Source organism: Homalodisca vitripennis, chromosome X (genome assembly GCF_021130785.1).
Source record: "Homalodisca vitripennis isolate AUS2020 chromosome X, UT_GWSS_2.1, whole genome shotgun sequence".
NCBI classification, from domain to species: Eukaryota; Metazoa; Arthropoda; class Insecta; order Hemiptera; family Cicadellidae; genus Homalodisca; species Homalodisca vitripennis.
Genome location: NC_060215.1, coordinates 9,564,455 through 9,580,058, shown reverse-complemented (window position 1 = coordinate 9,580,058; position 15,604 = coordinate 9,564,455). Strand labels below are relative to the sequence as shown.

The 15,604-nt window shown below is 32.3% G+C and overlaps 1 protein-coding gene across 3 annotated transcripts in view; it reads right to left on the bottom strand.

Annotated features, from left to right (window-relative positions):
• Positions 1-3,474: 3,474 nt before the first annotated feature.
• The window catches only part of LOC124368659 (sarcolemmal membrane-associated protein), a 142,219-nt gene continuing 130,089 nt past the window's right edge, over positions 3,475-15,604 (bottom strand). For 2 of the 3 annotated variants that reach the window (XM_046825913.1, XM_046825914.1), the window contains one exon: positions 3,475-8,684. In XM_046825913.1, the coding sequence (XP_046681869.1) occupies positions 8,571-8,684 (114 nt within the window). In that variant the 3' untranslated portion in view covers positions 3,475-8,570. The remainder of the gene's footprint in view (positions 8,685-15,604) is intronic. The other variant, XR_006922981.1, reaches the window with a different exon arrangement.

The following is a 15,604-nucleotide window of genomic DNA, read 5'->3' as shown; positions in this document are numbered from 1 at the left end:
CAGACTAAGTTGGTAACTAATGTTTTGAGGTCAAGTGATGTAAGACAGACTTGGGTCTGTTTGCTTTTCCTCATTATTGTTATACAAGTCAAGTAGTCAGACTAAGTTGGTAACTAATGTTTTGAGGTCAAGTGATGTAAGACAGACTTGGGTCTGTTTGCTTTTCCTCATTATTGTTACACAAGTCAAGTGGCCAGACTAAGTTGGTAACTAATGTTTTGAGGTCAAGTGATGTAAGACAGACTTGGGTCTGTTTGCTTTTCCTCATTATTGTTACACAAGTCAAGTGGCCAGACTAAGTTGGTAACTAATGTTTTGAGGTCAAGTGATGTAAGACAGACTTGGGTCTGTTTGCTTTTCCTCATTATTGTTACACAAGTCAAGTGGCCAGACTAAGTTGGTAACTAATGTTTTGAGGTCAAGTGATGTAAGACAGACTTGGGTCTGTTTGCTTTTCCTCATTATTGTTACACAAGTCAAGTAGTCAGACTAAGTTGGTAACTAATGTTTTGAGGTCAAGTGATGTAAGACAGACTTGGGTCTGTTTGCTTTTCCTCATTATTGTTACACAAGTCAAGTAGTCAGACTAAAGGGCCCCATACACCTGCGAGCCGGACCCGCTGATTATTCACCATACACCTACGTATCTTGTTCGCCCAGTTGCAAACATGAGTTTTTCGAAGAAGGTTGCAGCTGCGGTCATAGTGTTAGATGAGCTAGGTGTATTTAAGAAGAAACGGAAGAAAAGGGTAATGTGGTCAAAGAATTGGTTACTAAATAGAAAGAGATTTAGTCACATGAATTTATTGAATTTTATTAGGAATGATAGTCGCTAAGACTATCAGAACTATTTAAGGATGTCAGCTGAAAGTTTTAACATGTTATTGGACAAGGTTAAACCGCTATAACAAAAAAAGACACTATACTGCGAAACGCTATATCACCAGAGGAACGCCTCACTGCTACTCTCCGTTTTCTGGCTACCGGACGTTCTACATAATAAATGCTATCGGCAAATTTCGATACTCTTCAATAAATGTTGTTAAAAAATCATGGCTCATGTGTAACTTGGAGTCAGCCATGTTAACTCAAAACAAACAAAACACCTTACCCTTGACGGAACGGAATGAACAGATTTTTCGGTGGTGGGGGCACGAGTCCGATCCGTAATGCGCCATACACTGGCGAACTGATACCCGAGCCTAGCCGCACAGCAAGCAGTGGCGGATCCGGCTCGGCTCGCCTGAATTTGACTCAACTCGGCTCTTTATTGTCCATACACTGACGGATTTGGTCCATTTCTAGGCGAGTCGAGCCAGACTCGCAGGTGTATGGGGCCCTTAAGTTGGTAACTAATGTTTTGAGGTCAAGTGATGTAAGACAGACTTGAGCCAGCATATTTCATACATCGATGAATAACAGTAAAGTGCTCCTTCCTAACGGCGCTACAAATAATTGACTTAACTGGCCCATTTATATAACAAAATTGAACTGTGGGTACCCTAAGTAAAATGGCTAATACTTAAAATATTTCAGTTCTGTAGTAAAATAATTAAAATATAATAAAATCAAATGTTTCAATCGTAGAAGCTTTCCATAGTTGTGACCAAATTTCCTGGAACGAATACAAACATGAGAATATCTTGTTAAGGTTTTTATCTCCTCAACGTCCCAAATAGATCTGACTTCCAAGTATTGTGGTTTAAAATCCACAATAGTGTCATAGTGTGGGATTGCAGTTGGAACAAATGGTCTTCATACAATTTTTTAAGGTATCTCAACAATAACGTTTTAGATCTGAATAAGTAACCACAAATGGCTAGATATACTGAAACCTTTCAAAATCAGTTGTTATGTGAACTGAAAGGCTGGTAGAGGTCGGTACTCATTTGGTGATTAATACCTGGGCAACTACCTGTGGACTAAGGGGATTGAAATAGAATCTTTGTTCCTATGGTCAGATCAAATACTGCTACTATCATTGAACAGAACAGGTCAACATTCAGAGGATAAATAGTACCACAGTATCACCTTCAGCCCTTACATGAAGATTTAATTTAATAATATTTATACTTAAACTCTGTCTATATATAGGTGTTGAATTTTTTTCCTTTTGCAGGTACATATTTTACCCTTTCAGTGGCTGTTCTGTTTAAATATCTGCTGTCCCTTTAATTTATCTTTTTGTGCCACAGTCCGAAATAAAGAACCGCTCATTTATTTGAGTTTAAAAGCAAATTTATGTATTTTTGTCAGCATTGTTGCTTTCTAACATGCATGTGTATTGATATTGATCGTGGCATTTGAAAGAAGTTAATAATTATTTACCTTACAAAGTTGGAAATCAAATACAAACAAGTATAAAACCTTATTAAATTCTAGCTAACTAACCAGAAATGGAGGGTTTAGTAAAAACAAAATTTAAAAGATGGTGTCTAAAAATAGATTAACATTCTAAAATCCAATATATATGAGCAAAGTAAAGTGACTGTACATTAAAAGCATTTTATAGAAATTACAAAAAATTAAACTTAAACAGTCAATAAACTTTTTTAAGTCGGCTTTCACTTTAAAAAATTCATCCAAGATGGTATTTTAAGTTCTAAACTTCTAAAGTTCACTTTAAAAGTGCATGCGCAAATATGGCATAATAAAGCAATTTTTATGTTTTTAAGAGAACCATATTGAGAATATCTCTAAACAAACATATTAACAGAAAAGGTAATACATTGTTTATTTGTACTAAAATGATTAAACATATAAAATACTAAAAAAATGATATATATTATCAGGAACTGACACAAGTATCTTTGTTGTGGCATTTTAGTTTGTTGAGGAATCTATCGAAGCCGTTAGAATTCTTCCTTCAGTTAATCGGTTTCATGGTTTCAGGGAATTGATCCGGAGAGGATTGAAATAAATAATACTGAACAAATCTGAAGACTGCTCGAAAACCTGTTTCCTTACTTTCCTAGAAACATGTTACAGGCGGAAAGATACACCTGTTTGAAGACCTATAACTTATTGATAATTTTGGAAGATTTGTTTTTATTTTGTTACTGAAATGAATATATAAATGCCATTCTGATTACTCCTTAAATTTTTGTAGATTTTTCAATTACGAATATCAGTTACAAATTGCTTCCAATGATTATTTCATATATTCTCTGTCTTCTCCCTTGGAAACTCATGCAGAACCTCAACATCTGAAAAAATTATTAACTATGGTCACACTGAAAATGAAAAAAAAACAAAAAATATTCTCTTTCTCAGTGCCAGTTGTATTAAGCACACTTAAATTACACTTATTTGATATAGGTTAAAACCATACAATAGTTGAAACCTATCCCTTTACAGGGGGAACCTTTGGAAGGTATCACTAAAATTGGAAAAAAGAGGAAACAGAAGTTTCCTTATAGTAATTCTCTCTATACACTAATACTAAGCTCATTGGTTTTTATTAAAAACAAAGGATTATGGAGCATTTTTATTGAAATCTTTTATACGGAAACAACTTGACAATTTTGTTAATCAATACATACAAGACAACAAGAAGGATGACAGCAACTCCTAGTTGTAACAAGTAAATAAAGCGTACAGTACACTAGCATTCTTATCCATAATATTTATTGTAGTGACTTTCGACAACACATCAGAAAAGTAAACAGATACAATTTCTTTCAGCTACAGCTAAATTAGTATCTTTAGAGAACATATTACAACACAAATATTTCATGGTACATAAGAAAAATAGCAGATTTGACAAAAGGAAAGTTTGGCCAACAGATAAACGAATAATGAAATAGGTAGTATAAGAAAATAATTGTACGTCTTTTATTACATATAACATATATCTCCTGATTCTCAATGTATCAATGAAATCTTCATGTGTTACTCGAGTACTTACTAAAAGTTTATTGTTATTTTCTCTAGTAACACTTAGAGAAGAAACAGAAATACAGTAAAAAGTTGGAGCTACATCATCATGAGTATTTTAACAGTACACAGATGTGAGGTGTACGAATCATGTTAACAGAAGCACATGCCCAGTCAGTTGTTTTATAACAGATCAAATTTTATAGAAACACAAAATAAATATGAATACAATGAGCACAACAAAACATGAATACAATGGACACAAACAAAACATCAATTTGGTTCTAAACAATCAAACAGAACAAAGTTTATAGCTGCTGTATCTAACGAAACAGCAAGACACGTTATTAAAGAAAATTAAGTCTTCTGCAAATTATTGCCTAACAATAATATTGTAAGGTGTTTCTAATCTACTGTCAAGATCCTAGTAACTGATCTGATACATATAATGGTAACAATGTATAAATGCAGATCGCCGGTTACCATTGGATGGAAAGACATGGCAAACCGAGTTTGGCACAAATTACATCAGATTAAGAAATAATAGTAATAAAATTTGCACAAAAACTAACTAAATGCTGATAGCAAATACCCTTTTACTTCTCTATTTATCTGATACTATAATTTTTTCCAGAATCTTAAGATAATATTGCAATATATAAAACGTCCTAAGATTTTTATTAACTACTTAAAAGTGACAAAAATTTGACTTTTTGGTATATAAAATAGCCAATGAAAACTGGCAACTTTATGACATTAACTCAGGATTTTGTACTATAAATAGTTTGGGTCATTCGCGCATTGTAAACATATTGATTAAAGAATATAGTTACACTTTCACTTACAATTTGTGGGTTGGTAAAGTCCAGAATCATATTATTCATAAATCTTATATATTTACTTTTTACATTTTCACTTTTAACACTCGTTTTAAGCTCTTTTGAAACCAAAATATGACTTATTTAAAAAAATGATTATATTGTCTAGAGACCTGCAAATTTAACCATTGGGAAAATCTTTCTCAAATGTATATTTATGTAGTTTGCTAACATATGTATTATTTATTTTTCAAAGTGTTTAGTTTGTTAGCCAGTGGTCAGGCCGGTAGCCTGTTGTCTGCCCATTCTAGTTAATAACCTCGTTTCTGGGTGCTCTACCTGATATTAAAAGTTCCGGTGATTAGGAAGGACTTCTGCAATCTAGTTTCTACAAGATGAGGTCTCTCTTCCCTGAGACTTGGCACGTGCATTGTTTTTAGGTTTTTATTGTACCACGCCTTTCTATAAGATCCACACACCTCTTAAATTATTTTGATTGGGGACCAGTCATTTTATAAATTAAGTGAAACCATACTTTTAAAGTTTCATAAGATTTTGACAAAAGCAATAATTTTACTTAAAACATTGGATTAATTGCTCTTCACTAACTTCATTACGTGATTTAAAGTTAAAAATAATTTTGGGAAAAAATAAGATTGAAATCATGCTAAAAGACCTAAATAATGGTCTAGTTTTAATGAAATTTAGCTTGTAGGTGCAAATAGTGTATAGTATAATATGGGCTACAAATAAATCTAACTAAAAACACCTGTTTTGAGACAAATTTTACCACAAACTCTATTGATTTTACAAATTTGTTCAATTTAAAGCACATCAATGGTCAACTGAACAGGAAGTTAAAATGTCAAAAAAATGTAACAAGTTACAAGTATTGTAACCATACACTATAACAGTGCACTGTGCTCAACCAACCCACACTCACCCAGTTGTCAGACAAAACTTGAGCCATATTTTTATATTGTTAATATAATACAACAGTTATGGTAGATGTCCAATTGTCATTGGAAGTTTTGCTAAAAGGTTTTTGGTTTAAGTTAAAATGTTGTCTATAAAAAAAATTACTTGATCATCAATACATGATCACTTACTTGGTCAAATTGGTCCATATTGGAACATGTGTATACATTTATGCACTAAAACTCAATCACTGATGACACACTATACTCTTTAGCATTGAACTCTAATTAATCGTTGGCCACATAACTGTAAACTATACCAGGAATTGTCTAACTAGACTAATAGTGAAATACATCAACTAATAACAAATAAAAGATGATAACAACATGGGATGTGTGTAATCAAGGTTCAATGACTAGACACAATAACAAATAACAAGGTATTGCTAGGCTAAAAAAGATAAAATAGGTTTTCAAGCATTCGTTTAGTTTGAATTCCAATGATTTCCACTCATTCTATTGTATAAATTGTCTAATAGTTTTATGCTATTAATATTACGAAAACAAAACATTATACTAACATTTTTACAAAATAAATACACCAAACCATACCCAACCCTAATCAAACGGCAATGGACAGGGTATACCGTAATAAGGACATTCGGAATGACAGTAAACGATGAACACATTGGCCCGTGATACATGTGAGTACTATAATCTACATGAATTATAGTAACTCAGTGGGTAACTCAATGGGATTAGTGAAAAATATTGATAATGATAACACCGTAATACAAAAATTAGAGGAAGTATCATTGTACATTGGCTCAACTGACATTAAAATGTACAAAAATTAAGGAAGTATCATTGTACATTGGCTCAACTGACATTAAAATGTACAAAAATTAAGGAAGTATCATTGTAAATTGGCTCAACTGACATTAAAATGTATATGTTGAAGTTGAGAGGAATGAACCGAAAGTTGACAAAATTTACATCAAATTTAGGTAATCTTTGAAGCTGGAAAAGAAACAGATGATTTCAGAGAGAATAAATAGTACACCTCCACCACTACATCTCAGGATCACACAATAATTTGAAGGTTGGGAATTATCAAGTCATAAGCCTTTTTTTTAAACAATATTTAAAGAAACAGAGAAGCGGATAATAAATGAAATAAACAACTTTAAATAATTACTTTTATCTGAGTTAGACCAAAAATGTGAATAACACGCCTAATGAGATTTGTACATATTTCACATTTGCTTTCCAAAGACATTTTTAGTGTAGATAATCACACGTTAAATAAATTGATGAAAAGGTCATAAGTCTCAGGAGAAGGACACCTCGACAGTAGGGAATGGGGTGGACTTGACATGTAATGAACAAGTAATGTACAGTTACTTTATTGAGGACATTTTAAAACTGACAGGATGAAATGTACCGGACCAGTACTCCAGAATATAAATGCATTTTATTTGGCTGTAGGCTTAAACTTGTGGCCTATTGATGAAGTCCCATGTTGTATATTACAGGTATGCAAAGATATAAAATTTCTAAACCACTCACTATAATCATTAACACATCTTTTGAGATTGGACATTTTCCGAAGGGAATTAAAATTTCATAGGTTGAACCTATACACAAGAGTAATAAAAAAGAACAATTCAAATGGTATATGCCATAACACATCTATGGTGGGAAGAGCTGATTCAATGCAAATTAAATGGAAATAAATTCAAAATTTACATATGCCAGTAGCTTACAAAGTTTTTTTTTTTAGATAAAATTTCTGAGGATATTTCTTTCTTGGAAGAAAAACAAATATTGAATAGCCATCAGTTCGGTTTCAGAAAATGTAATTCTACAATAGATGCGATATTTTATCTATTAATAACCTATAATATGAAATAAAGAGTCTAGTGAGATCGATAAAACAACACTAATTGCAGAAGGAAATTGTGTAGGACTTTGAAATTAATAAAAATGAAACAAAATATGTGAAAGTGGCAATAAGGACTAGACCACTGAACAGGAAAGTCTGAGTGTAATGATTTGATTATTAAAAGGGTGACAGAATTTAAATATCAAAGGAAATCAACTACAGATTATCGCATCAAGAAGATAAAAATAGTCCTGAGACATTAATTTTCAGTATAAATGACTCTCCAGAAAAACCGAGCCACAGATTAAGATGGATGGAACATGAGTGGAGGAAAGGAGAAAGCAATGATCTGCCTATGAGACCTGATAGGAAGAAGACCACTTGGCAGACAGAGACTGACAGAGTTGACAATGACATTGGTAGAATGGGAATTACACTGCAAGCAGCACAGGGTAGAATGAAATGGAGAGGTCAAAAATCTACTCAGGTTTCAGAGGCCAAGGAAGTAAGCCAGTAAGACGTACTTATTGTTAAAACTAAAATCAAACTGTGATATAATTCACATAATGAATGGAAATCAATGGAATTTACATTATGCTATGATATTACAACTTCCAAACTACATTTAATTACTTTAAAAGTATTTATATATTTATATATGTATATAATTTATACTATGTACAAAAAGTGACTTTTGTCACCTATTATCACACATTTGACAAAAAGATGTGCGATTCACATCAGTATTCAAACAATTTTATACAAGATACATTATTTATATCTATGTACGGCGACGGCGACGAGTAACGGCCGTCATCACCGGACAGAACATATGGGTGGTGTGCGCTCATTGTAAAAGATCTCCAAATTAAATAAATCGATCCACAAGCTAAATTATAAGCTCAAATATTCTTAGAAAATATATATAACTACACATTACTTTCTACGTTTAACACAAGTCATACTTGAAGTTCATAGCCAGTAACAAAACGTACAAATATATATGACACATGGAAATAATTAGGGTAGGAAAGAGAGTGATAAAGGCACTGCAGTTGGGTGTTGATCGCAGCTTTATGTATTTGGCAGAGAAGAGTCGATGGTGCCCATGAGGCGAGCAAGAGTGGGATGAAAGGCGATCGTCATCGCAATGAACAAAACTAGCAGTGGAAGCACGAATACCACATTCTACAAACAAACAAACAAATAATTATTGTTCTGATAATCACATAAATAAAAACTCAATATGCATAATGACAAACAATAAATAGAACCCCTTTAAACATTTATCTACATCTCAAGTAAAAGAATGTTCCCACCAAAAATATAAAAGTAACAGAATTCACTTTAAGTAAACGAATAAAGAAAATAAATAAATAATATAATATATGTTACATAACATTGTAGTTAACATCAAAACATAATTTTTCGAAACAGCTAATAATATTCTCAACTCCCATCACTTTGCGTATAACATTACAAACACAAAACCTATTTATTGTTAAATTATTCCATTAAGCCAAACACCATCCAGGATCCCTACCAGATTAGTAGTTATTGGGGTGCATTCCATTATGAGTGATTCAAGCAGTTCATTCTAAGCAACACATCAATTCCCTGTCTTCATTATATCCCGAATTATATGCAGATATAATTACCTTTTATTACTTGAGTACATCAAGACATCTCTATCTTAACACTATTTTAGACATTTCTTTAGCTGGGAAGCAGTTGTGTGCGGTTTAACTTTTCTACTTACCAAGAAAGGAGATTATTATGTACCAACTAGTTATCATTAGTCTTCATTTTTAAAATGTATATTTTTTTACACCAATGAAGGTCTTCCAAATCCGTTTCCTAAGCAGTATTAGCAGAGCCTCGAAGTATCAGCAGGGGATACGGTAAGAGAATCTTAGATCTGTGATACCATTTGGTATTGCAATACATCCGTGTTCATGGTGGTGTTTAACGAACAGAGGAATTGAGTATTAGCAGAGCCTCGAAGTATCAGCAGGGGATACGGTAAGAGAATCTTAGATCTGTGATACCATTTGGTATTGCAATACATCCGTGTTCATGGTGGTGTTTAACGAACAGAGGAATTGAGTATTAGCAGAGCCTCGAAGTATCAGCAGGGGATACGGTAAGAGAATCTTAGATCTGTGATACCATTTGGTATTGCAATACATCCGTGTTCATGGTGGTGTTTAACGAACAGAGGAATTGAGTATTAGCAGAGCCTCGAAGTATCAGCAGGGGATACGGTAAGAGAATCTTAGATCTGTGATACCATTTGGTATTGCAATACATCCGTGTTCATGGTGGTGTTTAACGAACAGAGGAATTGAGTATTAGCAGATTCTCTAATCTGACAGAACAGTTTAATTTTCTTCAGGTTACTGCGTAACTGTTGTCAACTTACACTTTCACACCAGATTCTGAATTTCTTTACTTTATCATATGCTTTGGTATGGAACAAAATCTTACATTTATTACCTCACAAAAACACCTACATGTCTGGTACTCGATATACCAACTGCAGAAACAAATAACTTCAACTTAGAAAAGAACTTCTATGAGTAGATAATATGTTGTTTAAATATTAAGTTATTATACTAAGTTGTGAGAAATGTGTATTAAAACCTTATAGAAACAGAATTTTTAAATATTTGTTCTTGCATTAACAAGACTGAAATTTTGTGCAATGTAGATGTTTTGGGATGTAAATGAGGTATATAAGAGGCTCAAGCCTTTGCTTAAAATTGAACATTAGTCAAAAACCTTGAAAAAATTTAATATCTGAATGTAGCACTTTCATTTTCTGGTTGGGTTTTTAAAATTTGTTGCTGATAAAGACTTTGTTTGATTCAGACACAGTTTCTTTATTTACAACTAGTGTTGGTTATTGAAGTGTGCTGCTATCTTTAGCTTGTTTCAAAACCATTTGAAACAATTTAATTCCTAAATAAATGTAAGATACTGAAATGTTCAAAATTCATAAAATGTTGTCTTAGAATAATTTGTCTAGGGTTTGCAAAATACTTTATTTTGTTTATGAAACATAGGTATTAGAAAACAAAGATTGTTATTTTAATCGGAATATGTTGAAAGACTTGTTATTTAAATTTGTCGTGTAAAGATTGTTTCAGCCGTAAAGAAGTGAAGGAAATGTCTTTTCAGACTATACACAGACAGAAATATATAGTTTTGTCTCAAAATTAAATGTTTCTAAACAAAAATATACTTTACTATAGAAATGTTTGTTTCAGCCGTAAAGAAGTGAAGGAAATGTCTTTTCAGACTATACCCAGACAGAAATATATAGTTTTGCCTCAAAATTAAATGTTTCTAAACAAAAATATACTTTACTATAGAAATGTTTGTTTCAGCCGTAAAGAAGTGAAGGAAATGTCTTTTCAAACTATACACAGACAGAAATATATAGTTTTGTCTCAAAATTAAATGGATTCTAAACAAAAATATACTTTACTATAGAAATGTTTGTTTCAGCCGTAAAGAAGTGAAGGAAATGTCTTTTCAGACTATACACAGACAGAAATATATAGTTTTGCCTCAAAATTAAATGTTTCTAAAACAAAAATATACTTTACTATAGAAATGTTTGTTTCAGCCGTAAAGAAGTGAAGGAAATGTCTTTTCAGACTATACACAGACAGAAATATATAGTTTTGCCTCAAAATTAAATGTTTCTAAACAAAAATATACTTTACTATAGAAATGTTTGTTTCAGCCGTAAAGAAGTGAAGGAAATGTCTTTTCAGACTATACACAGACAGAAATATATAGTTTTGCCTCAAAATTAAATGTTTCTAAACAAAAATATACTTTACTATAGAAATGTTTGTTTCAGCCGTAAAGAAGTGAAGGAAATGTCTTTTCAGACTATACACAGACAGAAATATATAGTTTTGTCTCAAAATTAAATGTTTCTAAACAAAAATATACTTTACTATAGAAATGTTTGTTTCAGCCGTAAAGAAGTGAAGGAAATGTCTTTTCAGACTATACACAGACAGAAATATATAGTTTTGCCTCAAAATTAAATGTTTCTAAAACAAAAATATACTTTACTATAGAAATGTTTGTTTCAGCCGTAAAGAAGTGAAGGAAATGTCTTTTCAGACTATACACAGACAGAAATATATAGTTTTGCCTCAAAATTAAATGTTTCTAAACAAAAATATACTTTACTATAGAAATGTTTGTTTCAGCCGTAAAGAAGTGAAGGAAATGTCTTTTCAGACTATACACAGACAGAAATATATAGTTTTGCCTCAAAATTAAATGTTTCTAAACAAAAATATACTTTACTATAGAAATGTTTGTTTCAGCCGTAAAGAAGTGAAGGAAATGTCTTTTCAGACTATACACAGACAGAAATATATAGTTTTGCCTCAAAATTAAATGTTTCTAAACAAAAATATACTTTACTATAGAAATGTTTGTTTCAGCCGTAAAGAAGTGAAGGAAATGTCTTTTCAGACTATACCCAGACAGAAATATATAGTTTTGCCTCAAAATTAAATGTTTCTAAACAAAAATATACTTTACTATAGAAATGTTTGTTTCAGCCGTAAAGAAGTGAAGGAAATGTCTTTTCAGACTATACACAGACAGAAATATATAGTTTTGCCTCAAAATTAAATGTTTCTAAACAAAAATATACTTTACTATAGAAATGTTTGTTTCAGCCGTAAAGAAGTGAAGGAAATGTCTTTTCAGACTATACCCAGACAGAAATATATAGTTTTGCCTCAAAATTAAATGTTTCTAAACAAAAATATACTTTACTATAGAAATGTTTGTTTCAGCCGTAAAGAAGTGAAGGAAATGTCTTTTCAGACTATACCCAGACAGAAATATATAGTTTTGCCTCAAAATTAAATGTTTCTAAACAAAAATATACTTTACTATAGAAATGTTTGTTTCAGCCGTAAAGAAGTGAAGGAAATGTCTTTTCAGACTATACACAGACAGAAATATATAGTTTTGCCTCAAAATTAAATGTTTCTAAACAAAAATATACTTTACTATAGAAATGTTTGTTTCAGCCGTAAAGAAGTGAAGGAAATGTCTTTTCAGACTATACACAGACAGAAATATATAGTTTTGCCTCAAAATTAAATGTTTCTAAACAAAAATATACTTTACTATAGAAATGTTTGTTTCAGCCGTAAAGAAGTGAAGGAAATGTCTTTTCAGACTATACCCAGACAGAAATATATAGTTTTGCCTCAAAATTAAATGTTTCTAAACAAAAATATACTTTACTATAGAAATGTTTGTTTCAGCCGTAAAGAAGTGAAGGAAATGTCTTTTCAGACTATACACAGACAGAAATATATAGTTTTGCCTCAAAATTAAATGTTTCTAAACAAAAATATACTTTACTATAGAAATGTTTGTTTCAGCCGTAAAGAAGTGAAGGAAATGTCTTTTCAGACTATACACAGACAGAAATATATAGTTTTGCCTCAAAATTAAATGTTTCTAAACAAAAATATACTTTACTATAGAAATGTTTGTTTCAGCCGTAAAGAAGTGAAGGAAATGTCTTTTCAGACTATACCCAGACAGAAATATATAGTTTTGCCTCAAAATTAAATGTTTCTAAACAAAAATATACTTTACTATAGAAATGTTTGTTTCAGCCGTAAAGAAGTGAAGGAAATGTCTTTTCAGACTATACACAGACAGAAATATATAGTTTTGCCTCAAAATTAAATGGATCTAAATGAAAAAAAAACTGGTTCAGAATAATTGGATTGGAAAGCGTACATTTTTTTAAATGTTTCTAAACAAAAATAACTTTTGTACAATCTGTGAAACAGAGGAGACGGAAGTGTTAGGATAGTGTGCTAGATCGATCTAAAAGTTCTTTCTGAACGTCACAAAACACAACAAGAGTCTCTGCTACGAACTTGTTCATACATTACTACAATGAAAGGGAAGCATTTCTAATTACTGTCTACTATTGTAATCAGAGATTGAGGTAAACCTAGAACTGAAAAAGACTTGGAATTATACGGTATTGCAAACTAAATAAGCCAAACTATATTTGTTGGAGGATAGGTCATGGTCTCTGAGTTTTAGGGGTGTTAATGGTATTCACAGAATACAGGACAACCAAATGTGGAATTGTCTAGGTAGTTGAATTTTTGTGAAAAAGAAAATCATAAGTGAGAATATGTTTACTTGGCAATTAGATTAATTTGGGGTTAGCAACTAAAAGAAACGTTTATAGATTTTTTGTTGATATTTCAGATGTACTTGACACAACTTTTAATTATCATATTGGGAGGTTCAACCCTATGTGAAACAGTTCTTGAGGAGTTGAAAGCGAGCGATAAGACTCCATCTGTCTGTTATGGCCGTATTGAAGCAGAATTTGCTAAACATTCTAGGTTGGTCAAAAATGGAACAAAATGGAGATGGACCAGAGTTCATGAGAAACCCAACGGAAAAGTACTAGTGGGCAATGTGCAACTGGCACAACACCACTCCTCCTCTTTGAATAGAATTATACAAAATCGCCCAAGTGATGATTGCGTTTTTGAAGTTCTTACCTCATCTTGTCTTTGTCAGCTAATTCTCCCGATTAACAACTTTCCCACTTTTACTTTAATCTTTTTCAGCCGTCTCATCTCTGATTTTTTCCGTGAACTATAGGGAACCACAAGAAGGTAATTTGAGTTCCTCGTGATTACAACCTATAAACGGATCAGTAGATGTCTCATAAAAAGACGTGTTTTGAGAACATGTCCCAAATTACAAGTAGTCAACTTAACGAGTCAGTACTATTCGACCACTTGAGATAAACATGACTTTCAGTATATCTGTTAGTTCAGCTGTACTCTCTACATGCCGTTACAAACGCACAGCTTATAGCAGCAGTTGCTGTATAGACGACACAACAGGGTGCAAAGTCATAGCTATCACAGATTTATTTGTAGAATTTTCAAGCAAGACCAATATAAAGTTTGCTCTGGGTACAGCCCTTGGAGGGACATCACAGTTATTTTACTGAATTACATGATTATGTAATATTTTATAGCTCGTTGAAAGAAAAAGTGACATGGATTCCAAAATGGAGCTGGTGCTATTTGCCATTTTCTACTTGTAGCTACCCCAGATGAGATTGATGATGTGCCTTTGTTGGTTGTCTAGTTTAGCTTTGTGACTATATCACTAATTCCTAATAAGGTGCATTTTTATATCGATGAAAGAGAACTCCCTACTTCACTCTTTCGCATTGTTCCAAATTTAATACATGTACTCTCAAAGTGAAAGCCCAAATTCTGTTATCCTTCCAAGGTACTATATTTGTTATCCAATTTTAAGAAAATTTATATGCAGTGAAAATATTTATTTTAAACACCTTTTATGAGTTATGAATTTTACAATAAAAATTACACAGAGAAATAAGCTAATCAGGTCTAACTTATGTTTATATGAAGTTTTTTTTTCTAAGCCGGGAAACAAATACCCTAAAGATTACTAGAGACCCCAAAAACCTGCATAAAGCTTAATCAACAGTTTCTGATTCAGGAATAATGAGGGTTGCACTGCATGCATATACTCATAGTTTCAGGATTCCACTTGTGTCCCACAAATGAGGCTGATACTGCAGTTCCAAGGCCAAACACGAAATTACTACAATGGATAGTCACCATTGATTCAATCACCGGTGTAACAGTAATCTTACTTCTGTATTTTTTTCTTTGTGTTCCACAGCACTACTATGGATTAGACATTAGTTTTTTCTAATTTTCACAAAACAAGTACAAGTTTGCGCTAACTCTGTAATATTACTAGTTAATATGCAAAATACCACTGATTCATGAAGTGTTATATGCACTTGTGTGACCATTGTGTTCCACACAAGGATTCATGCATTCACCTAAAGAATAACGTATTTTATACTTGAATTCTGGTCTGCACAGCCTTTCAGGAATGATAAAATGTAAGTCTAGTCCTTGTGGATATCAAGGATCCAGGAAAAATGTTAACACATTCACCGTGGGTGACGACAATACTGGCGCGCCATGCGGATGACAACAATAGCAAACATCTACTCGCTTGGCTAA